The sequence below is a fragment of the Sminthopsis crassicaudata genome, chromosome 2 (assembly GCF_048593235.1).
Source record: "Sminthopsis crassicaudata isolate SCR6 chromosome 2, ASM4859323v1, whole genome shotgun sequence".
Lineage (NCBI taxonomy): Eukaryota > Metazoa > Chordata > Mammalia > Dasyuromorphia > Dasyuridae > Sminthopsis > Sminthopsis crassicaudata.
This window is the reverse complement of record NC_133618.1, coordinates 520,456,860-520,483,473: the sequence shown is the minus strand read 5'-3', so window position 1 is coordinate 520,483,473 and position 26,614 is coordinate 520,456,860. Positions and strand designations below refer to the sequence as shown.

General features: G+C 37.9%; 1 protein-coding gene across 6 annotated transcripts in view; it reads left to right on the top strand.

Annotated features, from left to right (window-relative positions):
* SHC4 (SHC adaptor protein 4) overlaps positions 1-26,614 on the top strand; it is a 167,821-nt gene that overhangs the window by 31,488 nt on the left and 109,719 nt on the right. For all 6 annotated transcript variants that reach the window (XM_074294454.1, XM_074294453.1, XM_074294449.1 and 3 more), the window contains exon 3: positions 10,625-10,695. In XM_074294454.1, coding sequence (XP_074150555.1) covers positions 10,625-10,695 — 71 coding nt within the window. The remainder of the gene's footprint in view (positions 1-10,624; positions 10,696-26,614) is intronic.

The window sequence follows — 26,614 nt, the reverse complement described above, 5'->3', positions numbered from 1 at the left end:
CAAAACAAAATGCTATATGAGCTATAAGGACACACAGGTCATTACTGTGAAGACTGGTGAATGGCTTCAGGGAGGAAGGAGCATTTGAATTGTGGTTCAAGGTGATTTATCAGGTGAAGAGGGCAGAGAGGGCATTCTGGGCACACGGGGACAGCAGGAACAAACACCTGGCATTAGGGAAAATAGAAGGCGATTTTGTTGAATAGAGGGCAGGTCATCCAGTCTGCCTGAAGTGTGAATGTGGAAGGAATAGAAAGAGGGAGATCAAAGCAGGTGGCGGGACGTTGAATTCAGGCAAAAGAGCTTGGACTATATGAGTAAACAATTGAAAACTACTAAAGATATTTGAGCAGAGGAATGCATTATTCTGGCAGCTATGTGCAAAGATGCATTGGACTAGGGAAAAAGGAAAGGCCTTTACTAGCATGATTACATCTAATATTTGTAAAAGGTAAGGAGAATCACCTCCATCTAAAAAGAAAAAAACAAAACAAGGAAACTGAGGTCTCTCTATACACTAAATAACACTTGCAAGGTCACAATTCAGGAGCTTTAATTCATGCCAGGCCTAGAACTTGGATCCCCTGCTTCTCATCCTATTTGCCATACATTCTCATTTTGCTTCTGAAAAAGAAAAAAAAAAACAGAACATTTTTTCCCCTCTGGGATATGGGGCTCAAGACCAATGAATGTTCTGTTCTCTTCTTATGAGTGAATTGTTAAAGCAAAGACTAAACACATATTAGTGATGCCTCTGGATGTCAAAGGAATAGCTAAGTTAGGTGATCAATGTGTTAGATTCTGAATAGAAATTCTCTCCTGGCAAGACCGGCCTCAACCAAGTTAAAAGTCGTATTTGTATTTGGGGTTGCTTCTAATGAGCTCTCATTCACTCTCATTAGTTCAATTCTGCTCTAACAGTCTTCCCATGATATTATCCTACTTTCCTTCCAGTCAATGTCTTTGGAAACCCATTCTCAGGGAAGACACTATTGTAGAATGAGATATTGGCCCTAAGTCTGAAGACCTATAAAATCTGTAAAACAGGGGTAATTTTATACTACTTAGATTGTTTTAAATAAATAAATAAAAATTAATATAGTTATTTGGCTTCAATAGAAGTCAAGTAGGTCAGCTAGAAGAGCAGTGGAGAGAGTACTGGGCAAGACCTGAGTTCAAATGTGGCCTTAAACATTGGCTAGCTGTCACACAACTAACCACTTAACCCTCAGTTAACTCATCTGTAAAACAGGCTGGAGAAGGAAAAGGCAAATCACTCCAAGTATCTCTGCCAGGAATACCCCACATGGGGTCATGAAAAATTGGACATGACTGAACCACAATTAGAAGTTTGAAACTACTTGCATAAATCCATTCTATTGATGATTTTCATACTCATTATGTAGCGTTGGACAATGGGCTCAAGGACTCTTGAGATTAAATCCCATCTGATTACAATAACATTGACTGAAATTCTGGGTGCCAAGATGGAAGAAACCCTCTGAAGCCCTCCCCCCTACCAGTTCCCTTCCAAACAACTAGAAAACCACATCAGAATTGATTTAGGAGAAAGGAAGCAACTTACCAGCCAGCAGTTGGAGATGAGGGGAATGAGGTCCAAGAGCAACAGTAATAGCAGTGGACAGCCTCACAGCAGGAGGCCTGCAGCATTGCTCCAAGCCTGGGGCAGCCCACCACCAGGCCCTGCCCTCCTACCAACCAGCAGTCCTCTAGGCAAGTGAGCAGTCTGTGCGGCCCAGCAAGGCCCTAACCCAGGACCTGAACCCCCAGCACAAGCCACCTACAAGACCAGCCCCATAATGACCACAAGGGCAGCCCCAACTGGCTGAGAGTGAGACCACTGCCCCTACCGGTAAAGAGGCCTTGTTTCCATAGCAACCCAGCAGCAGGGTTCCCCAACTAGAGCAAACTAGCAGCTAAAACCCATACCAGGGGAACCCAACAGGGAGGTCTAAGCCAAAAGGGAAGATTACCCCCAGAGAAAACAAGAAGAGAAGCCCTGAAACTCAGTGAAAACCAGCAGTAAGATCCAGAACTCCAGTACATAAAGCTTGGGACAATGCAGGACCAGAACCTAACTCTTACATAAAAACACCAACTCAAAAAAAGGAAAAAAAAATGAGCTAAAAACAACAAAAAAAGAGTTTTGACTATAGAAACTTACTATGGTGATAGAGAGCTGAGGAGATAAATTTAGAAGAGACAAAATAGCTACATGCAAAGCCTCAAAAAAAAAAATTAATTTGGCCTCAGGCCCAAAAGGATTCCTGGAAGATTTTTTTTATTTAATTTTTATTTTATTTTATAATTATAACTTTTTTTTTGACAGTACATATGCATGGGTAATTTTTTACAACATTATCCCTTGCACTTACTTCTATTCAGATTTTTTTCCCTTCCTCCCCAACCCCCTCCCCCAGATGGCAAGCAGTCTTATATATGTTAAATATATTACAGTATATTCTAGATACAATATATGTGTGCAGAACCGAATTTCTTGTTGCACAGGAAGAATTGGATTCAGAAGGTAAAAATAACAGTTTACACTCATTTCCCAGTGTTCCTTTTCTGGATGTAACTGATTCTGTCCATCACTGATCAATTGGAATTGGATTAGCTCTTCTCTATGTTGAAGATTTCCACTTCCATCAGCATACATCCTCGTACAGTATCATTGTTGAAGTGTATAATGATCTTCTGGTTCTGCTCGTTTCACTCAGCATCAGTTGATGTAAGTCTCTCCAAGCCTCTCTGTATTTCTCCTGTTGGTCATTTCTTACAGAACAATAATATTCCATAACCTTCATATACCATAATTTACCCAACCATTCTCCAACTGATGGACATCCATTCATCTTCCAGCTTCTAGCCACTATGAAAAGGGCTGCCACAAACATTTTGGCACATACAGGTCCCTTTCCCTTCTTTAGTATTTCCTTGGGATATAAGCCCAGTAGTAGTATGGCTGGGTCAAAGGGTATGTATGCTCAGTTTGATAACTTTTTGGGCATAATTCCAGATTGCTCTCCAGAACTGGAAGATTTTTAAAAGAATTTTTTAAAAAATTAGAGAAGTAGAAGAAAAATTGGGGAAAGAAATGAGAATAATGAAAGAGAAATATGAAAAAAATTAGTAAACAGCATAGGAAAAGATATTTTTAAAAATTAATGAGGAAAATAACTCCCTAAAAATGAAATTGGCCAAAAGGAAGTACAAAAAGTCACCGAAGAGAATAATTCCTTAAAAGTCATAATTGAACAAATAGAAATTAGTGACTTTAGGAGACATCAAGATATTATAAAACAAAATTTAATTTTTTTTAAATGTAAGAAAATGTGAAAATTCTCATTGGAAAAACAACTGACCTAGAAAATAGATACAGGAGAGATAATATGAGAATGACTGGACTACCTGAAAGCCTTGATTTTTAAAAAAAAGCCTGAATAAGCTGCTTTGATATATTAGAACCAAAGGGGAAAATAAAAATTGAAAGAATCCACCAATCACCACCTGAAAGCAATCTCAAAATGAAAACATCTAGGACCATCGTAGTCAAATTCCAGAGCTCACAAATCAAAGAAAAAGTATTGCAAGCAGTCAAAAAGAAACCTTTCAAATATTGTGGAGCAAAAATTTGGCTGCTTCCACATTAAAGAACCAGAAGACTTGGAATATGATATGTCAGAAGGCAAAAGAATTAGGATTAAAATCAAGAATTACTTAGCAAAATTGAATATAATCTTTTAGGAGGAAAAATGGATATTTAACAAAATAGAGAACTTTCAAGCATTTCTAATCAAAAGACCAGAAAAATTAAACTCCAAATATAATACTCAAGGAAAATATAAAAAAAGGTTAAAAAAAAAGAAACACGAAAGAGAAAACTATAAGACATTCAATAAGATCAAACTTTATATTCCTATTTGGCAAGATAAAATTTGTAATGCTTAACAATTTTATTCCTATAAGAGCAATTAGAAAGAATATATATGCTTAATGATCATAATTTTCTCACAGGGTTGTGTAAGGTTCAAATGAGATGAGACTTTGTACACCTCAGCTGTATAAATATAAGCAATTATTATCTAAGTAAAAAGTTTCATTCTAATTAGCATGACTATACTTTAACAATTTCCTCTTGAAAAACTAATTTGGTAAATGACAATAGTAATTTGATAAATGATAAACACAAAGATCCAAACTTTTGGAGCAAAAATTCATTATTTGACAAACACTACTGGGAAAACTGGAAAACAGTATAACAGAAGTTATGTATAGACCAACATCTCATACTCTATGCCAAACTAAGGTAAAAATAGGTACATGATTTACATATAAAGGGTGATACCAAAAAATAATCAAGAGAACATGGAATAGTTTATCTGTCAGATTTATGGAAAAGAGACGAATTTAAGACCAAAGAAGATATAGAGAGCATTACAGAATATAAAATAGATCAATTTGGTTATATAAAATAAAAAAGTTTTCACACAAACAAAGCAATGCACTTAAGAATATAAGGAAAGCAGAAAACTGGCAATAATTTTTGCAACAAGTATCTCTGCTAAAGTTTTCATTTCTAACATATATGAAGAACTGCATCAGATTTATAAAAATACAATACATATGTACATATACAAATGCAAATATAAAAATATAATTCATAAGTGCTCAAGAGATATGGATGAGCAGTTTTCAGACAAAGAAGTCAAAGCTATCTATGGTCACTTGAAAAAAAATCTTGAAATCACTATTGATCATAGAAATTAAAATTAAAACAGCTCTAAGGTACCACCTTACATTTATCAGATTGGCTAATATAACCAAAAAGGGAAATATTGGATATTGGAGGGGATATAGGAAAGTTAGGATAATAGCACACTGTTGGCGGAGTTATATCATTATATCATCATATCGTTATATGTTGGCGGATCCAGTCATTCTGGAGGACAATTTGGAACTGTCCAAAGAGGTATAAAATTGTGCATACCCTTTGATCCAGCAATACTACTGTTAAGTCTGTATTCCAAAGAAATCTAAAAAAGGAAAAAAGACCTATCTGTTAAAAACAATCTATATCTATATCCATCCATCCATCCATCTTATCTATATCTATGTATCTATCTCTTGGCAGCTTTTTTGTTGTGGCTTGAATTAGAAATTGAGGGAATGCTCATCAGTATGGAAATGGCTAAACAAACTATAGCATATGATTGTAATAGAATATTATTGTGCTATAAGAAATGATGAGCAGGACGATTTCAGAAAAAACCTGGAAAGACTTAATTGAACTGATGCTGAGTGAAGTGAACAGAACCAGGTGAATGTTGTACACAGAAACAGTATTATTGTTTGACAAAAAAATTGTGAATGTCTTAGTCATTCTCAGTGATACTATGATCTAAGACCATCCCAAAAGACTGATGAAGCATACTATTTGTGAACAGAAAAATTGATAGTGATTGAATACAGACTTGAATTGAATCCTAATTTTTACTTACTTTCATTTTTTCTTTTGAGTCTTCATATACAAAATGACTAATATAGAAATGTTTTACATAATTGCATGTATCTAACCTATATCTAATTGCTTACTATCTCAGGGAATGGGAAAGGAGGGAGGAAAGAGGGAATTTGAAATTCAAAACTTTAAATAAAAATGTTAAAAAATTATGGAGAAAAATTATGTTGGTTGGCTGAACATGAGCTGATCACTTAAATTCATTGAACTTGGGCATAGTCATTTACCATCTTGAGTCTTTCTTTTCTGTTAAAGGGGAGATGAGCATATTGATCAACTGCCCAATCATTTCACAAGCATTTATTAAACAGCTACTGTGTCAAGCACTGGGAGCACAAAGACAAGTGAAACAGTCTTCTCTTTAAGTGAAGCACATAAAATGCTAACATATTTATGGTAAACCAAAATAATTTCATAAGTGAGGGAGGCTGCTGTGCCCGTTTAAGGGATCAGAAGAAACCTCATGACCCAAGTAGTGACTGAGCTGAGCCTTGAAAGACTCTAGGGAATGTGGGGGACCAGGTGGAGTGGGAACTGGGAGAGGTTCCTGAGAAAAGAATGCTTTCCCTGGCACGGGCAATAACTCATTCATAGGCAGAGAGAAAAGAGATGAAGTGTTCTATGTGGAACAAGACTTTTTGCTGGAAGATAGAGTACATAAAGAAGAGTCATGAATGTGTAATGAGTCTGGGAACAGGAAATGAGGCTGTAGATTGATAGGATGAGTTTATCCTAGAGGCACTTGGGAACCATTGGAGTTTTTGAGGTGGGAGTGGTGGTAGAGTGACCTGGCCAGACTAGTGTTAGAAATATGTTAAAAGGATAGCAAGTTGTACATAATAGCAAGTTGCAGTTTCATGTGCAATCATCTTTTAAAACTTATTATACTAGTATGAAAATTGTTTTTTATTCCATGAATTAAAAAATTAATAGAAAATTAAAACTTAAAATGTCATTTTGGCAGATGGGGGGATGGCCTGGAGAATGGAGAGATGTGAGGCAGGGAGGGAGACTAATAAGGAAGAGATGAAGACTTTGACCTCATTCTGCTCATGTTTGTGTTAATAAACCAGATCCTTCCTCAGTCAGTTCTCAAAAACCTTGACCTTCACATTAAATGATTTACATATAAAGAGTGATACCACAAACAAATCAAAAGTGCATGGAATAGTTTATCTGACAGATTTATGGAAAAGGGAAGAATTTAAGACCAAAGAAGTTATAGGGAGCATTACAGAATATAAAATAGATCAATTTGGTTCTATAAAATGAAAAAGTTTTCACACAAACAAAGCAATGTACCTAAGAGTATAGAGAAAGCCTATATTAGTTTATGCAACAAAGTAGACAAATAGCATTTTTAGAAGCTTCTCTCTGTCTCTGTGGCTAGGTCTTTATCTCCTCTCCTCTTCTCTCTGTCTCTCTCTGTGTCTCTGTCTCTCTCTGTCTTTCTCTCTCTCTCTGTCTCTGTCTCTCTCTCTGTCTTTCTGTCTCTCTCTCTCTCTTTTCTCTCTCTCTGTCTCTCTGTCTCTCTCTGTCTCTCTGTCTCTGTCTCTCTCTGTCTCTCTGTCTCTGTCTCTCTCTCTCTCTCTGTCTCTCTCTCTCTCTCTCTCTCTCTCTCTCTCTCTCTCTCTCTCTCTCTGTCTCAGAAAAAGGTCTTTTTCCAAGGAAAGGTCTTTAACTAAAATGGGCTTTTGTGACTCAGTGATAACATCAATTCCATTCTGGGCTTACTGGTAATTGGTTGCAAAATTCTAGCACTATTACCTCCTCACTTTCTTCTAAGACTTGCCTCTGCCACACAAAGTAGAAACTCATTCATTTTTTGGTGATCTGGGGTCTGACTCAGGTTTCTTCTGAATGTCTCATTGTATCCCTGTGAACTGGGTGGGAAGCATATCCCCGTGCTCCTTAGAGGCAGACCAGTAAATGTGGGTTCTGAGAAGAGAAATATTGGAGGGAGGAATGTTACAAGTACTTTCCTAGTGGGAAAAGTCTGCAGTCACCCACCTAGAGGTGATGTGGGGAGCTTTAGGGAAGGTATTTCCCCAGCCCCAGAAAATTCTATCTTGATTTGCACCCGGATATTTGAGACTTCATTTAGGACATGTTCTCCCAGGTTCAGATCATGAATGGCTTTGAATGCTAGACAAAGGATTTTGAACTTTATTCAAGATGCAATAGTAAATCAATGAGGATTTTTTTTTTTTTTTTTTGGAGGGGGAGAGATAAGCAATCAGCTTGAAAATCCAGTAGGTTATATTGAAAGGGAACTCCAAATATGCCTAAGTAAATTGAAGAAAGAAGAGAAATAATCTGTCATGTAGAGCTAATCATGGGGTAGGAGCAGAGGTGTGCTAGTAAATGATTAAAAACCAGCTGTTCCCCTCCCACCTGCAAAAAAATGTGCCATGACGTGCTTTAATTTTAATCTGCATAATTCACTTGTTCTCCATTATTTTCTTAAATCTAGATAATCCACAATACCATAACTCAAGCCTTGAGTTGTTGTGTTTATTGATTTCCAAAATGTAAATGTTCACACTGAAAAATCTAACAATCAGCTCACCTGCCTAGTTCCAGCACACAGCTGGGAACAATCTGGAAGATCCACTTTTCTTGAGAATTCTCTACTTTATAAGATTTTTGCCTAAATAAAAAGCTTCCTCTACGCACACCATCCTTAACCCAAATCCTTTCTTTTTTTCTACCCTGCCACCAAGTTTTTGGATTTAGTTAGCAAAGATAGAAATTACACAGCCAGTTAACCTTGAAGCAGCTGCATAAACTGGAGAGAGTCGTTTCTTTTCTCTGGTCTTTTGTTTCATCATTGGTAAAGGAGATAGATTAAAGTTGTCACTTTCAACAATTCTGCAATTTTAAGGACCTTAGGGGCCTTCAAGTTCAACCTTTTCATTTTATATAATAAGGAAACTGAGGCAGAATGAGGAAGTGATTTATCCAAGGTCATTTGACTATTAAGTATCTGAGGCAGGATTTGAACTCAGGCCTTCCCGATAATCTAGTGCTCTAGCTACTGTACCACCTAATTGCTCAAATTAAAGGGAAGGGTGGAATGTGTTAATGTCGAAGGTCCCGTCCAGCTCCAAATCTATTATCCTATTATAATTAAATTCACCCTGTGAAATAAGGGTTATTATTATCACTATTTTACAGATAAGGAAACTGAGTCTGAGAGAACTGTGGGAAAGTTTTTGGTTCTGTATCAACAAGATTCCCTTTAAGTCAAAGTTTTATTTCATAGAAGTGAGTGGGCCAAATAGCGAGGGTAACTAATTGGCAATTAGGATTAGGGAGAAGAAAGGTTATAAACCATAATTTTGGTTCTAAGCCATATTAGAAATACTAAGTCTGCTAAAAACAGAATTTTTTTTTTCAGATAATGGTTAAGCTACAGGGTCTTTTAAAAACAAAGTTAGTCAAAACATCAATGTGGTTACCTGGGTTCAAGGAATAGTTTACTGGGCAAGTGGTCCTTCTGTGAGCCCAACAAATTTAAATATATTTGTATTAATGATTTTAGAAAATGATTATGTTAATAATTTTCATAAGCTAGCTTAGGACCCAGGTCAGGATCCAACATGTCACCTACAAGAGAATAAACACATTAGTAAATATCTGGATTTTGAACAGCACTAGTGGTATTATGCTCAAGTACAAAAAAATATCTTTACAGGTGGAATGCTGACTTAGAAAATCACAAATTAACATTGTCTTCATAGTAGTGTGTTGTATTTTTATTTTGTGAAGCATTTGCCAATTATATTTTACTCTAGTTTGAGCCATGAATTTGACACTTCTATATTACATTTCCTTATTTAATTGTCTCTGGTAGAATGTAAAGTCCTTAAGGATAGGGGTTTTTCCTTTTTTCTTTGTATCTCCCCTGCCTTACACCAGTGTTTTCCAACTACCAGGTTTAATTGCTTCATGAACTGAATTGTCCAGAGTGCTACGTCAGAAGGGGTCTAGGCTGCATCTTATCCTTCCAATTTACTATCTGAGTAATCTTCCCTGAAACTCTTGGTATCACAAGCAGCTTCCTAAGATTTATCTACTAAACTACAGTGGACAAAAGGGAGAGGGAAGATGGAACCAAGAGTTCCACAGCTGAGGAAACCGCATGTCAGAATGGGACAAAATACACTGAGTTTTTCCCCCTGGCTCCCTCTTGTTTCCACAATAAATATTTAATAAAAACCAGTTATGCTCAAGACACTGAAAAGCATTTTTAAAAAGGCACAGCCTTTGTCATTGTGTTTAACCATCCCAACATTTGGATTTGAGGGGTTAGTTACCCGGGTTCTAATCCCGTGGGAAGATAATAGTCTTCCCCTAAAAATCCTCAATGACTTAGCAGAGGGAGAATCCAGTTCTGATAGCTCTGGCTATCCATCCACAGCACTGGCTGGACTCCCAGAAACCCCAGAAGCTACTTCAAAAAGAAAGCCAAAGTGGAAGGCTATCATTTCTTTTTTTTAATTTAAAAATATTTTGTTTTCCCCAATTAATGTAAAAATAATTTTTACATTCATTTAAAAAGAGTTTTAACTTCCAAATACTATCTCCCCCTCCCATCTCCTTCCTTGAGACAATAAAATGATATAGGTGATTCATGTGCAATCATTTGAAACATATTTCCATATATTAGTCATTTTATGGAAGAAAATTTCAGAGAACTCTTTCAGATCATTTTCAAGGTAGGCCCTTTGGTTCTTACAAAACAACCCAAAGAGCAAAGACTTGAAGAAATGCTGTCCTCCATATAGTGGGGGTACTGATAAATTTGTGTATTTTTACCCAGAATCTCAGTGATCACAAATTTCCCTTGATATTCAGATGCCCAGGACTAATCAAATGTGTAATCCAGGAAAAGCCAGCAGGAGCTGGTTTGGTGATTTGAAGCAGATAATTTCTAATATCTTCAATGTGGGGATGCCAAGGTGAAAAGTATATTCTTCATACTTGAAGTATAGTATATAAAAGTATATGTCATGTTCTACGTTTTCTATGGATTTGGCTTTTTTTCCCTACATGTGCTCTTTTTCCCCCTTACTCCAGTATATAGGCTGTGTTGAAGTGCTGCAGTCGATGAGATCCTTGGATTTTGGCATGAGAACCCAAGTTACAAGGTAAGACCATGGCATGGCAATGAACCTTAATGCCATAGATGAAACTCAAAATTGCTTTTGGCTGTGCATCTTTAGAGGGAATAAGTTATTACCTCTCACTCCTAGTTCCTTTGGGGGCTTTCAGAGATTTGAGGGAAGGTATCCTAGTTAAAAATTTAACAAACTTAGTTAAGGAGAGCAATAACCTCAAGTTTCCTTATAACCTGGTAACCCACTCCCAATGCTCATTTCACCTTGAGTCTTAGGTGTCCAGTGTAATTGTTTGCTCCCTGGAGCATCTTTGTTGGACATTCTGGAATAGGCTCCTTCTAGTAATTCTGCTTCTGTGTTTCCAAGTCACTTGCAAAAATTTCTGGGTAATTCTGCTAAAATCTGCCAGTAACAAGACTCATTACAATGTAATACAACTTCCCAAATTTGCTTTTCCAATAATTAGTTCATATGGTAAGAATTAAGTTAACCATATGGATCTAATTCTATTGACATGAAAGTTAGAGGAACAAATTAGGAATCAACAATTCACCTGAAACTTTAGAAAATTTAAGTTTTTTATATACTACTTGCTCTTTCTATCTTTACTCAAACTCTGTACCTGAGATGTGCTATCCACAGACTAAAGGAAGAACATCTGACTTGGAAAATGAGCCCTCCCTTTGCTTAATATTATCAGACAGGGACTTCAAGTTGGTGAAGGATATGATTAAATTTATAATTCTTTATAATTATTAATGCAATTTATATGTAAAAAACTTAATCTAAGTTTGGGAACTTATTATTAAAACATACTCAAGCCTGTATTTCCCATTAGACACATTTGGAAGCCAAATGAACACACACACACACACACACACACACACACACACACACACACACACGCATTCATATATCTTAGTTCTTATAATTCTAACAGCCAAAATTTGTTGTTTTTTCAAAGTCTACCACAAACCATTAAAATTTATAACAGCTTTTACATTTTTTGTTTTACCCTCTTCTTTTTTGCATATATATACATATATATATATATATCATCTTCATATCATCTTGAAGGAATGAGGTACTTTAAGGATACCTAATCTTATACATGAATGTATAACTATTGGCAAGGGAACTGCAAGCCTAGGAATTAATTTACTTAGTTGCTTAGGATATGGAGTTAACCGCAGATTCAAATTAAAGCAATAAGATCTTACAGTATTAATCTACTAGTTAAAGAGTTAGCACTGCATGACAAATTTCCACTGTTTATTTATCCTGATGATAGAAATGTGATATAATTATTTTTGCTTATGTTTCAATAATAGTTAACAAGAAACATACATAAGGACATTTCATTTGTCCTTTATAAATTAAGAATAATCACATTCTGGAGTCTCATATATACAGCAAGGACATGATAGTTGACTCAAAATTTCTAAAAGAATCTGGCTATTCTAAGTCTACAGATTAACCAGTTGCCTATTAACCTGTAGCACAAAATAAAATCTTTGAATCTAAAATCTGTTGTTATTAAGTTGGTTCAAAGATTCAATACCTACTACTTGTTAGTATATATGATTTCATAATTTTCATCAGGGATAGCCAAATAATTTCAGATGAAACTTGCCCTTTGCCATAAGGAAACTTAGAAATTTCCTCACTTTGGCTGGATGTTGTCCTAGTTTCTCCAACTTCAATATTTTAGGGTTTTATAACATATTGTCAGAAAGACTGATAAAATCATATCACTGTGCCCAAGCAGAAAGTCCCAAGGAACTTTATAGATAAGGAGATAACTTAAAGAGACATTTGTTGCTTTTTCTCCCAACAGTAAGTCATCAGTATTATCTTTTTTTTTTTTTTTTTTTGCTTTTGGCTTTTTTGCTGAGTCAATTGAGGTTAAGTGACTTGACCAGGGTCACACAGCTAGGAAGTATTAAGTGTCTGAGACCAGATTTGAAACCAGGTCCTCTGACTTCAGGCTGGTGCTCCATCCACTGCACCACCTATCTGCCCCAGTATTATCTATTTTTAAAGCAAATATATCCCATTAAACATTAATGATTTTCAAACATTTTTACCACATTCTCAATTCATCATCTAATATAAGGTATTATTATTATCTACTTTACAGATTAGGAAACTGAGCTTAACAAAGATGAATTAACTTACTTTAAATTATGCAGCTAATATATTAATAAAAGAGGCACAAAAATACTGAAAAAACCAACACTTTAAAAAACAAAATTGGCTTAATGGTAAAAAGAGGCACAGAGATACAAAGGCTCATTGAAAAGAAATTTTAAAAAAAATTAGATTTGGACAAATGGAGGCTCGTGACTTTATGAGACATTAAGAAACAATAAAACAAAGTCAAACAAATGAAAACATAGAGGAAAATGTGAAGTCTCATTGGAAAATGAAATTACCTAGAAAATAGATTGAGAAGAGATAATTTAAATATTATTTGACTCCCTAAAAACCATAATCAAAAAAAGAGACTAGACATCATATTTCAAGAAATTATTGAGGAGTACTGCCCTGATATCTTAGATCCAGAAGAAATGGAAAGAATCCACTGACCACCTCCTGAAAAATGTCCCCAAATGAAAACTCCCAAGGAAATTATAGTCAAATTCCAGAGCTCTGGACAAAATACTGTGAACAACAAGAAAAAAAAATTCAAATATTACAGAGTCAGGATTCCAACATCTAACAGCTTCCATGGTAAAAGATCAGAGGACTTAGAATATGATATTCCAAAAGGTAAAGGAGCTAGCATTACAACCAAAAAACCCCAGCAGAATTGAATGTAATCCTTCAGGGAAGAAAATAGATTTTTTAATGAAAGAGAGGACTTCCGAGTGTTCCTGATGAAAAAACCGGAGCTAGTTGTGGAGGTCTGCAAGTTTTTGGAGCTACAAGGTGTTGTGATCTACACAGAGATGTGGTCACTGCTCTCCTAGTGGGTACTCTAAGAAGACCCTCATTCCCTGTATTTGCAAACACATCGGTCTTCTTGGCCCTGGAACTTTAACTCGATCTCCTGTGGCTATAAGTGCTAGTGCTCCTCTCTGCTTCCATGTAACCAACCATCCACACTCTTCTCTTGTGTGGCCCAGAACCATGCCGGGCAATAGAGTTGCCAAAAATACCCAGTGCTAGCAAAAGGTCCCTCATAGCTCCTTTCTGACCACCTGTCAAACCTCCTTACCATTTCTGGCTGGGAGCTCTGGGAGCTGCCACAGTCGCCTCCAAAATCTGCTTCTGGTCCTGTCCACCCAGGTCCCGCGCCTCCTGCCCACATCCTAAATTGTCCTAGGTTAGAAAAATGTTTCATCCTGACCTTTGGTCGGCTTTGCTGATTCAAAACTCAATTTGAAGTGTTATTTTAAAGCTGTTTGGAGAGGAATGCTGGGAGAGTTTCCAGTGAGGTAGCTTTTGTAGGTTCTGATGGCCTCGTTGTTTTAGAGGGAAATGGAAGCAGAGAGATACAATGGACCAGGAGCCCCAAGTCCCTTGCCTGGAAGTACCAGAGGCAAGATTCCAACCCAAACCATGTTGTCCTTCAGACCAGTGCTCTTTCCACCTCTATGGCTCTACATCTGAAAACAAAACAAAAATCGGCCGCTGAGAACGAGTGGTCAAAAAGAAACCGAGTTCCCCGAAGCAAGAGCTTTCCTTCCCTGAGTGGGCTGGACTCAATGTTGTCCTAGAAAGAAGCTAAAAGGAGTTTTTGTTCCTCTCAACTCTGTGTCCAGATGGAGAAAAATACACCTTTCTCAATGGTGTAAGAACTGCACAAGCCAACCAATGTGCCTTAGGTCTAAGGAACGCAAGGAAGGCAGTGTTAGCCTTTGGCTCAGAAAACTTGGCTGGATCAAGTTTGGATCCCTAACTTGGTTGTCATGAGAAATGCTTCCATATCAGTCAGTCAATCAACATTTATTAAGCCTCTATGATGTGCCAGGCACTGTGGAGTTACAGGAAAAGGCAAAGGACAGTTTCTCTTCTCAAGGAGCTCATGGTCCAACGGGGCAACAATTTTAAAAGACCACTTTACAAACAGGACAGAAGAGAGGTGATCAGCAGAGAGTGTGAGGAAGGGCCTTGTACAAGGTGGGATTCTAGCTAGGACTTGAAGGAAGCCAGGGACAAGAGTAATCCTAGGCACGGGGGGACATGTTTGGCATTAGGAGGTGGAGGTTAGCAAGAAGACCAGTGTTACTAGATTTCAGCATACATGGGGGGGGGCGGGAGAGTAGGAGGTAGGGGTCCAAGACAGGAAATGTGGGGAGGGGCCAGGTTTTGAAGGGCATTATAAGTCAAACAGGATTTTTTGTTTAACCCTGGGAGTGATAGGTAGCCTCAGCCACTGGAGATTATCAAGTGGGGAGCTAGTTAAACCTGTTCTTTGGGAAGATCACTTATTAAGTACATACTGTATGCCAGGAGCTATGTAGGTTTTAGAGAGACAAAAATGAAAAATAAGGGGTCTCTGCCCTCAAAGAGCTTATTATATATTATATATATCATCATCAGAATTTAATATATATTGTCAGACCAGCCACCTTATTAGTTTTTTTTTTTTTGCTTGATTGTTTTTATTTATCACAAGTGAAGGTTTAATTTAGAAGAGGATAAAGAACCAATATTTTTGAAGATGATTGTGATGTCATAACAAAAGCTGTCAATAAAACTTATTTTCTAAAATCATCTAAGAACAGAAAGTAATCCTTTCAAGATATTCTGCATATCATTGGTGCAAAGGGACCCCTAATCACTCTTATATTAATCTGTCCACTTCCTCTCAAAGTTGCTTAAATTTTTTCATATGTACTCAGTAACCGAAATGGACAAGCTGTTAGTTGGATTGGCCAAACCTTGGAGAAGCCAGTCACAAACCAGAACTTCTGCTGGAGCCATGGGGACTGCTGGGCACTAGTAGCCTGGCATTAATCAACTTTGCCTTATTCATGAAGTTGCAGGCTCCTGCTTCTATGAAGCAAAATTGGGATCTGTTAGATAACTGGTCTAGGATTATTCCCTATTAAGATAGGGCATTGGATTCATCCTGTCTTGCTGAACATAAGAGCCTGCATATTTATCTTTCCTTTTTGAGAGAGAGAGAGAGAGAGAGAGAGAGAGAGAGAGAGAGACAGAGACAGACAGAGACAGAGAGATGGAGAGAGAGAGAGAAACAGAGAGAGAGAGAATAAAAGAGAAAGAGAACAAGAGAGAAAGAGACAACAAGAGAGAGACAGAGAGAGACAGAGACAGAGAGAGACAGAGACAGAGACAGAGAGAGACAGAGAGAGACAGAGAGACAGAGACAGAGAGAGAGAGAATAAAAGAGAAAGAGAGAACAAGAGAGAAAGAGAGAGAGAACAAGAGAGGAAGAGAGAGACAAACAGAGAGAGAGAGAGAGAGAGAGAGAGAGACAGAGAGAGAGAGAGAGAGAGAGAGACAGAGAGAGAGAGAGAGAGAGACAGAGACAGAGACAGAGAGAGACAGAGACAGAGAGAGAGAGACAGAGAGAGACAGAGACACAGAGAGAGAGAGAGAGAGACAGAGACAGAGAGAGACAGAGACAGAGAGAGAGAGACACAGAGAGAGAGAGAGAGACAGAGAGACAGAGAGACAGAGAGAGACAGAGACAGAGACAAGAGACAGAGGGAGAGCACTGTGCTTTTCCCACCCTGCTGCTATGGACAGTAAGCAGTCTGTTTTGGTGATTTGGGTATGAGGTAAAGAGGCAAAGAAGCAGAGATCATAATTCAGAGGATATTGTAATTGGACTAATTTCCTGTTTCGTAATGTTATTGCTGCTTAGCAATGACTCTGCAAATTTAATTCGCTATCTTGAAATTTTAATTCTTTGGCTTCAGTAAGACATTAAGAAGAGTTCTTTAGAGATGAACACATGCTTGTGTGTGTGTGTGTGTGTGTGTGTGTAGCCATCACCTGCAAAACAGCTACAGGGGTACATGAGCTACAGCATATTTATACAAGAATCTGTAAATTGCCAGGGATTTACCAAAACTTCTAATTTTTATTTGGGAAAAGTATTTTGAAATGGGCAAATACATAATTATAGAAGCAATAGGAGTAAGGAGTACTGTTTAGAGAGTCATGCTGGGAGACAAGACAAGACAAAACTGGGTTCACATCCTATTTCTGACACCTGTCGGCAATGTGACCTGGAGCAAGGCATTCAATTTCTGAGAGCTCCTGGCAGCGGTCTAAGACTTTAGGTTGTAAAGAAAGTGCTGAACCAAGGGCATTTCCTTCCCGAGAGCTCCCTTTCCCATTGAAATCATAAATCTGGTCCTTATCCCTATAATTAAAGAGTAATCTATATATTTTTATAACCCCCACTGCAATTCCCTGTTCATTTTAAATTTGGCTAACCTGTCTTTAAATTAACTGATGGCTGTGTTTGAGGATGTGGGCTTGTTTATGAATGTATGTCTGGGCTCAGATGGGTATGCTTATCTACAGGCAAATTGGATGAAGGGAGGTATATAATGTATGAACATGTGCCTGTTCTAGCTCATGATAGGTGAGAGTAGGTCATGGTGGATAGGACTGGCCACATTTAAGTATCACAGAAGTTTTCTCTTGTATATTTATTTGTATGTATGGCCCTTGGGAAGTCATTTAACCAATATGGATTTCTTTATCTATAAAATTAGGAAGATTGAAATTATTGAACAATGCAATGGTTTTAGAACCAAAAGATCTTGATTTAAATTCCACCTCTGATACTTAGTGTGTCATCTTGGACAAATCATTTCATCTCTTTAGACCTCAGCTTCCTCTTTTGCAAAATGGGAATATTGAATTAGATGGTTCCTTAAGATTCTTTCCAGATCTAAATCCATGATCCCATACGATTCCTGTAAACTTTAAATCTTTAATTTTAAGTATACAATACACAAAATTTTAAATCTTTGATCTTAAGTATACAAAACACATATAGAGACACATAAATCAAAATATGAAAGTTGAATGGATAATTTTTACCATTCACTGCTTTGCTACTCATTGGTTCATTATTTCAGTTCCTAAGACCCAGACCTCTTTTCTTGGTCATTTGACCTAAGACAGAAACGTGAAATATTTAGTTAAAAGCTGTCTTTATACCTGTCTTGAGAATTTTTCAGCAAGATGTTTTAACATGTCTTTTTTCAAAAATCTATGCTAATCACATAGTCATAGTTTTTATGGTCTTCCAATGAAGTTTGATTGGCTCTATTAGAATGCAAAAAAGGGTTAAGTGTTATGAAGAATATTATGAAAGCTAATTTTATCTTTTTGCCAAGCATGATAACAGAGTTGAAATTTAATAAATATTTGTTAAATGATTGAGCTTGGAGGTATTTATTTGATATTTTATTATGTTAAAGTCTATTCTAGCTAGCTTTGTTTCATGTGATTAAGGGTAGATAGAATAGAAGGGGAAAGAAGGGTAGATTTTCTGAACTGGACTAAGCTTCCCTATCTCTTCTTTAATCTTCAACTTCTCCTTATATATTAATTCCTTCACTACCATTGTCAAGTCTCCTCTTTCTTTAAAAATAAAGCTTCATCAGAGGACCCTACTTTTGTCTCTATACTCTTTTTCAGTAGTCTCATGAATTTAGTGTTCATCTTTATGTCAAAATCTATGAGATCTGTATATCTAGTCCCAGAAGCTTTCCTAAGCTTCCATTCCACATCACTAGTTGTCAATTGAGTATTTCAAACTGGATATCCTGAAGACATTTCAAACTCATTCTCTCTAAAACTGAACTCTTTATCATTCCCTTTATCATTTCCCCAAATTCTCCCTTCTTTGAAACTTCCCTATTTTTGTCTAAGGCAACACTAGCTTTCCAAGCACCTAGGTTCATAATTTGGGTATAATCCTGTAAAGGTCCTGTTGTCTCTCAGTTGTTAATCGTTCTCTGGGAGGAGGTCTCTTTTCTATATGATCTTTTCCTCTGTGAGTGGGTTTCTTGGGAAGCTTCTGGAGCCTCTAGCCAGACTCTCTCCTTCTAGCCTGCCGTCCCAACTCTGTCCCTGACTAGACTCTCAGTCAGACTGTTCTCCAGGCTCAATGTTGTCTCTTTTATCCTCGAAGAGAATGGGCATGTGAGAACTCAACAGGGCCTGGGGAAATACTTCAACCAACGAACTTGCTCCTCTTAAAGGTGCAAACTTCTTTAAACATGTAAACTCCTCCTCAGAAGTCCAAAGGTATAAACTCCCCCTAAAGGCCGGAACTAAAGGTGTAAATTCTGAGCTAGAGAATTGCCCAGACAACCTGAGTTCTCACCTTGTAATCCTAACATCTCCCCCTTTCTTTTGATTTAGAACATAGGGTGGTCATGGCCTTGAAACATAAATCCATCATATGGGAGGTATTACACATAATTACATAAATTACATAAGCACATAGTAACATAACACATGCTAGAAGTGATGTAACAAATAAGATGATCAAATAATCATAAGTTGAAAATTTATAAATGTCCATAAGTCCATTGTCCATTAGTCTCATCTTGTGTTAGGAAATCCAATGATTCCTGCTGGTTTTAAAGTTCTTTAACAGTCTTATTTTGTGTTAGGGAATCTTTAACAGTCTCCTTATCAGCCATGCTCTTTAAGTGTCAGATGTTTCTTAGATCTTCTCCTTCATTTTGAGTTTTTTTTTCTCTTTTTCTGTCTCTCTCTGATGGACAAGGCGAATACGACTTGTTGACTCTGATCATTTTTTCACTGACCTGGTGAGGTGAGGGGGAGGGGAGTGGGGAGGGAGGGAGCCCCGACCCAAGCACCCTGCTGCTAGGTGCACTCCAGGGACAGTGTCAGGTGGGGAGTTTCACTGGGGCAGTAAACCTGTCAAACCGTTACGCAGGTGTCCTAAGGTGAACTCAGGGAGGACAGAAACCTCCCGTGGAGCAGAAGGGCAAAAGCTCGCTTGATCTTGATTTTCAGTATGAATACAGACCGTGAAAGCAGGGCCTCACGATTCTTCTGACCTTTGGGGTTTTAAGCAGAAAAGTATTGGGACCGTGCCAAAGAAAGGAGAGATGGTGTCAACAAAGATTATGAGGAAACAGAATTGATCAATACCACTGCCAACTACAGGGCTGTGGGACCTACTGCTGAGGCTGATAAATCTGCTGCAGAGAAGAGGCAATAGTTGATCCAACAGTCCAGATTCTTGGGTGGTGACATGGAACACACTCATTTGGTGAAATGGTTGGATTTTGCCCTTCTGAGCTAGAGAATTGCCCAGACAACCTGAGTTCTCACCTTGTAATCCTAACATAATCCTTATCTCTTCATGCTATCCCACTCCCTGTATAGTCATTTGCCAAATCTTATTTCTTCTACCTTCACAATAACTTATATCTCATTTCTTTTTCTCTATCTTTACAGCTTACAACTTTCATCATTTTTAGCCAAGGTATAGTAGCAGACTCCTAATTGGTATCCCTGCTTTAAGTCTCTCATCACACCTACACATTGCTGCTAAAGTAATTTTCCTTTAGCACAAATCTAACCACATGTCTCTCCTGCTCAATCAATTCTAATGGCTTCTTATTGCCTCTAAGATAAAGTATAAGTTGCTCTGTTTAGCTTTTAAAATCCTGTAAAAGCTTGCCACCAAATATCATTACAATCTCATTGGCTGATGCTCCCCCTCCCCTATCTGTAATCCAGCCAAACTGGCCTTTTTTTCCCCCTTCTGTTCTTCACATCCAACACCACCCTCACTCCCATCTCCTGATCATCCCTCATGCTTGAAATTCCTTTGCTCTTTACTTTGGCTTAATAGAGTTCTCACCTTTTTAATTTTTTTTAAATTATAGTTTTTTATTTACAAGATATATGCATGGGTGATTTTTCAGCATTGACAATTGCAAAACCTTTTGTTCCAATTTTTCCCCTCCCTCTCCCCATCCCTTCCCCCAGACGGCAGGTTGAGCAATACATGTTAAATATGTTAAAGTATAAGTTAAATACAATATATGTATACATGTCCAAACAGTTGTTTTGCTGTACAAAAAGAATAGGACTTTGAAATAGTGTACATTTAGCCTGTGAAGGAAATCAAAAGTGCAGGCGGACAAAATTAGAGGGAGTGGGAATTCTATGTAGTGGTTCATAGTCATCTCTCAGAGTTCTTTCGCTGGGTGTAGCTGGTTCAGTTCATTACTGTTCTATTGGAACTGATTTGGTTCATCTCATTGTTGAAGATGGCCATGTCCATCAGAATTGAGCATCATTTAGTATTGTTGTTGAAGTATATAATGATCTCTTGGTCCTGCTCATTTCACTCAGCATCAGTTCACGTAAGTCTCTCTGGGCCTTTCTGAAATCATCCTGTTGGTCATTCCTTACAGAACAATAATATTCCATAACATTCATATACTACAATTTATTCAGCCATTCTCCAGATGATGGTCATCCACGTAGTTTCCAGTTTCTGGCCACCACAAAGACGGCTGTCACAAACATTCCTGCACATTCAGGTCCCTTTCCCTTCTTTAAGATCCCTTTGGGATATAAGCCCAGTAGAAACACTGCTGAGTTAAAGGGTATTCACAGTTTGATAACTTTTTGAGCATAGTTCCAAATTGCTCTCCAGAATGGTTGGATTCATTCACAATTCCACCAACAATGTATCAGTGTCTCAGTTTTCCCACACCCCCTCCAACATTCTGCATCACCTTTCCTTGTCTTCCTAGGCAATCTGACAGGTGTACAGTGGTATCTCAGAGTTGTCTTAATTTACATTTCTCTGATTAATAATGACTTGGAGCATCTTTTCATATGACTAGAAATAGTTTCAATTTCTTTGAGAATTGTCTGTTCATACCTTTGACCATTTATCAATTGGAGAATGGCTTGATTTCTTATAAATTAGAATTAATTCTCTATATATTTTGGAAATGAGGCCTTTATCAGAATCTTTGACTGTAAAAATGTTTTCCCAGTTTATTGCTTCCCTTCTAAGCTTGTCTGCATTGGTTTTATTTGTACAAAAACTTTTCAATTTGATATAATCAAAATTTTCTATTTTGTGATCAATAATGATCTCTAGTTCTTCTTTGGTCACAAATTCCTTTCTCCTCCACAAGTCTGAGAGGTAAAATATCCTGTGTTCTTCTATTTATTTATAATCTCATTCTTTATGCCTAAATCATGGACCCATTTTGACATCTTGGTGAGTTCTCACCTTTTTAGATGAAGGTCCAGCACCATCTTTCCCAATCCCCCCTCCTGCAACTACTAGGGCCCTCTCTCCCCAAATTCTTTATATTGAACTATTTTGTGTATATTTTTATTTATTCACTTTGTATTTATGCAATGTGTTTATATATTTACTTGTCTCCCCCATTAGAAAGTAAGCCTCTTGCCAGTAGGAAAGGTTTCATTCTTTGTACTTGTAGCCCCAGTACCTAACATTGTGACCAGCACATAGTAGGTGCCTCTTAAATACTTAGTGATTGATGGATTATGACAGGAAATCGGCACTAAACTCAGTAAGACTGGAAGCTCTTGTTGGCTTTAGACCACAGTTTGCATCATTCTATTTACTCCTATTTTGGTGCATACTCATTATGTGTGGTTTCTGAAACAGCCTAATCAACACAGACCCCTTGAACTCGGTACCCCTTCCCAGTCCTAATGACAGACAAGAGGAGAAGGACTCGGGACCAGAGACAAGGCCACAATTGCGCTCTCTACCATTTTTACATGCCAGTTTGGTCCCAAACATGTCAGGAGTTTCTTGCTCTCTGACTTCATTAATTGCCCCAGACGAGGTTCTTGGACAATGAGTTTCCACTGGTTGAAACTGTTTTTGGCCACTGTCATTACGCCCGTCTCTGTGATAATGATGCCCCAGGAGAATCTCCTATCTTTAGCTGAAATATCCTCCTTGCAGTGCCCTATTTACCCTCCTTTTCTGACAGTAGGACCTAGGGAGAATACCTGGAAATCTTTAATATGGCCAGTTTAACTGAGAATTGGTACAGATAATCCACGTAAATGAAGAGCCGATCTTTGCCGGGGATTTTCAGTTACATCTTCTTGGTAGTCATCCTCCCCAAGCCCCAAATGAATGAAACAAGACCTCTAAGGTTCAAGACAAGTCATGGTCAGGTTGGCCCCATGACGGGTCACTGAGAAGAAGGAGCTCTGTCCTGTAGGGTCTGATTTGAGGGACATTTCTGGGTTAGAGATCTAGAACTAGAACTATTAATTAGATTTCTTCTTTGTCTTCTTCTTTTTTCCTGAGGCAACTTGCCCAGGGTCACACAGCTAGGAAGTGTTAAGTGTCTGAGACCAGATTTGAACTCTAGTCCTCCTGACTTCAGGGCTGGGGCTCTATCCACTGCGCCACCTAGTTGCCCCCAACTAGACTTCTTTAAAAATAGAATAGCTCCTTCCTCCAGAAGTCCAGAATGCTGACCATCCTTTTAAGAGGAAATACTCTATGATAAATCTCTATTGGCTCAGCATGCTTTGCTAGAAGAGGTCCTAGCTCCTATTTCTGACCTTTTTACCACTCTCTTCAGTACCAACTCAACCTTATTATTTAAATCTCTAACCTCATCTACCCTCTATCCCAGTTAATCTTGTCAAGCAGCTCTAGTGCTGACAGTCTTAAATGAGTGTTTTTTAAAAACAAGAAAGTTATAGGAGAGAAACAATAGCAACACTCATATGCTTTGAGAAAATTAAATGGACTAGTTCTTCAGCGTATTGATAGCATCAACATGTTCCCAGCCCTTCTTACTGCCCAGAATCAGAAAGGAATATAAAGCAGTGCCTCATTGCATTAAATATATACTCTGGAAATCTGATGTTTAATTTCCTTTAAGGGGCAGTGCTGGATTCTTCAAAAACCCTAATTATGTTCTACCAAACCTTATGCGAACATTGCAAAGAAGAAAAGGATTTTCTTTCTCGTTTTGACAGTCATATCAGTAGCTAGCTCTGAATCTGAACAGATACTATTGCTTTCCATTCAATACTCTTTTGAAGCATCATTTCTGGAACTATGAAAAGATATGATTTCATAAAATTCTATAAGGCTGTGTGGGAATTTTTCTCAGGAGCTGTTCAACCTCCAGGCTTCTTCTTCTTCTTCTTCTTTTTTTCTTTTGAGATTGGGTCTCTCAATCTCACTCAAGGTAAAAGTGTCATGGGCTGCTGGAACTCTGTCTTTTCAGAAATCAGCAGGAGTCAGGATCACTAAAATGTCTTTATTCTAGATCTTTTCCATCACCTCCAACGCCAGGTCACGAGTACAAGTGAGCGTGAGTTCCACCACCCAAGTTTCTCTTACTCCTCCCACACAAGTCACTTCCCTCTGTCTCACCAATCAAGTCAGCACAGAACAGCTGGGGAGGGTCAACCTTAAACAAGTTAATAGGGAACCGTCCAATTGGCAATTAGTCTCACGTGCTTCATCATCCAAGTGCATTGCTCAGTTCTAGCCCTTTACAATGGGCCACTAATAGTCCACTACTGATCCTCATGGAAGCTTTGATCCACTGTTTCTGACCCAGATTAGCTCCTCTCTCAGGTCCTTCTTAGACATCTTGGTGACATTTACCCCCAAGGGTTCCCCATGCTGGTGCTGAAATTAAGATGGACATCCTATCCCTAGAGGATCCTGCAGCTCAGAACTCCCAAACTCAGGCAATCCACCAACTTCAGCCTCCAGGAGCAGGGATTACAGGCATTCTCTACCACAAGTAACCCTCAAAGCAAAGTTTTTTGGATTTAAAAAAAAAAGTATAGTTCCACTTTGTGGAGGAGCCACTTAATGAGCTCTTTTATCTCTTCTGTAGTGGTACATAACTACACTTAGGCAAATAAGGCTGTCAGCATACAGATTTGTACCATGGATAGCATTGAAGATTCTAAAGCCCCAGAGATCACACGGGTTCTGACAGAAGGCATGTGGAGTGGTCCTGGAAAGCCCACATCTAAGGAAGGGGATTGTGTGTGGCAGGGGGTATACTCAGAATCTGGACTTATGAACCCCTTAGGTGAGATCCATGGCTCCACTAGGGATATATAAGAAACTCACTTTAGCTCATACATTAATATCCAATATTAAAATCTCAAAGTTGTCATGAATTCAAATGACTGTAACTCAATGACCACAGCATAATTTCAATCTCTTTTGCAACTGAGGAGTCAATTGGACTTTTCAGCTCAATCCTGTGGATCCTGCAGATAATGATAATAGTTTATAAAAGGCTTTTAGGTTTGCTTAACACTTTACATGTGTTTCCTTATTTGATCCTTACTTTTCGTTATCTCCATTTTACAAATGAGAGACTGAGGCTCAGAGAAGCTAATTATCTTGGCTAGTTATTACTGAAGGCTATTTGGAAGCCAGGTCTTTCTACTCTACACATTAGGCCATACTGCTTCCTTCAGCTAAAGTTATACTTCTCAATTTTGTCTTATTTCTTCTTTCTGCCTTTCTTTTGATTTTATTTGAGCCTAACATTTCCCAGGGTGAAATAGCCTTTTCCTCTCTGATCAGAAATTCAGGCACCTTCTGACAGAAGACAAAATATGTATAGCTAAAGTCCTTTCTGAGTTTCCTTTTGGGTCCCGAGAAAAATGTTAAGCTTGGGGAAGAAAGTAAAGGGAATTCTGTCCCAAAGCCAGAGTTCCAAGTTTATTTGGAGTCTCTGTAGGAACCTCGGACTCTTGAGAGCCTCTAGGGAATCTAACCCTGATTGGGTCTGCCTTTAAGAGGAGGAAGTTGGGAGAATAACAGAGCAGCAAGTTTTAACTTCACTATACTAAATTGCTAGAAAAATTAATAAAGCTGTCAATTTGTAAGTTCCCATAGGGAACACAGAGACAAATGGGAGGCGACAGAAGTTCATTAAAAACTAATCATAGCCCAAGTAACCTTCTCTCATTGGCAGGAAAAGAGCATGGTGACTAGAAGAAATGCAGTGAAGACAGAACACCCCAATGACAGTGAAGCTCCATTTCTGGACTGTATTTTCCTAGGGAAAACAGAAAAATGTATAATAGAAGTCAAATATACCCATAGAAAGGCATGAAAAAGCTCACTTAATGAAATACTATGGTTTTATATCTAGTGAAATATGCATTTTACCCTAGGAAAGTGAAATGTTTTCCCTAATGGTTTGAATGAGAAGGTTTTATCTGCTTTGGGTTCCTCAAGGTCCATTTGAAGAATCTATCAGAAATTATTTTTTCACTATCATTATAAAGATACTTTGAAAAAGGTTTTAAAAATATATTTCAGTGTATCGGCATGAGTAGCCTTTCCACTGGTATAGGTTCCAACATCTTCATCCCTAATTCACCTTTGCTATTTTTATCTATATCTTTGTGTAAATCCTCCAAATATCTGGAGGCCTTCCTCTATTTTTTTTTTAAATGATTTCAAGGGTACCGGTGTAGAACTTGGGATGTTCATCACTTTCACTCTCATTTTTCTTACATGATCAACTCCCCTCCCTTTCAGTCTTACAAGCCCTCTTTTTTTATGTCAGTTCTTATACATAGATTATGAACAGAAACATGGAGCTTCTTTGGACCTACCCTGTCTTTTTTTCCAGTAATTTTTGCGTTACCTGCCATTGTGATTCTTTCAGAGTAATACAGTAATACTGTGACTGTGATTCACAGCCGGAGTACCACTGGAAGATTACTGACAAGTATTTTTCATGGTGAGTGAGTAGGGGCATTGAAAGCACCGTGGTTGTAATTGTTATTGTTGTTTAGTCCTGTCCAAATCTTCATACTTCATTTAGGATCTTCTTGGCAGAGATACTGGTTTGCCATTTCTTTCTCCAGTCTTTTTACAGATGTGGAACCTGAGGCAGACAGGGTTCAGTGACTTACCCAGAGTCACACAGCCAGCAAGTGTCTGAGG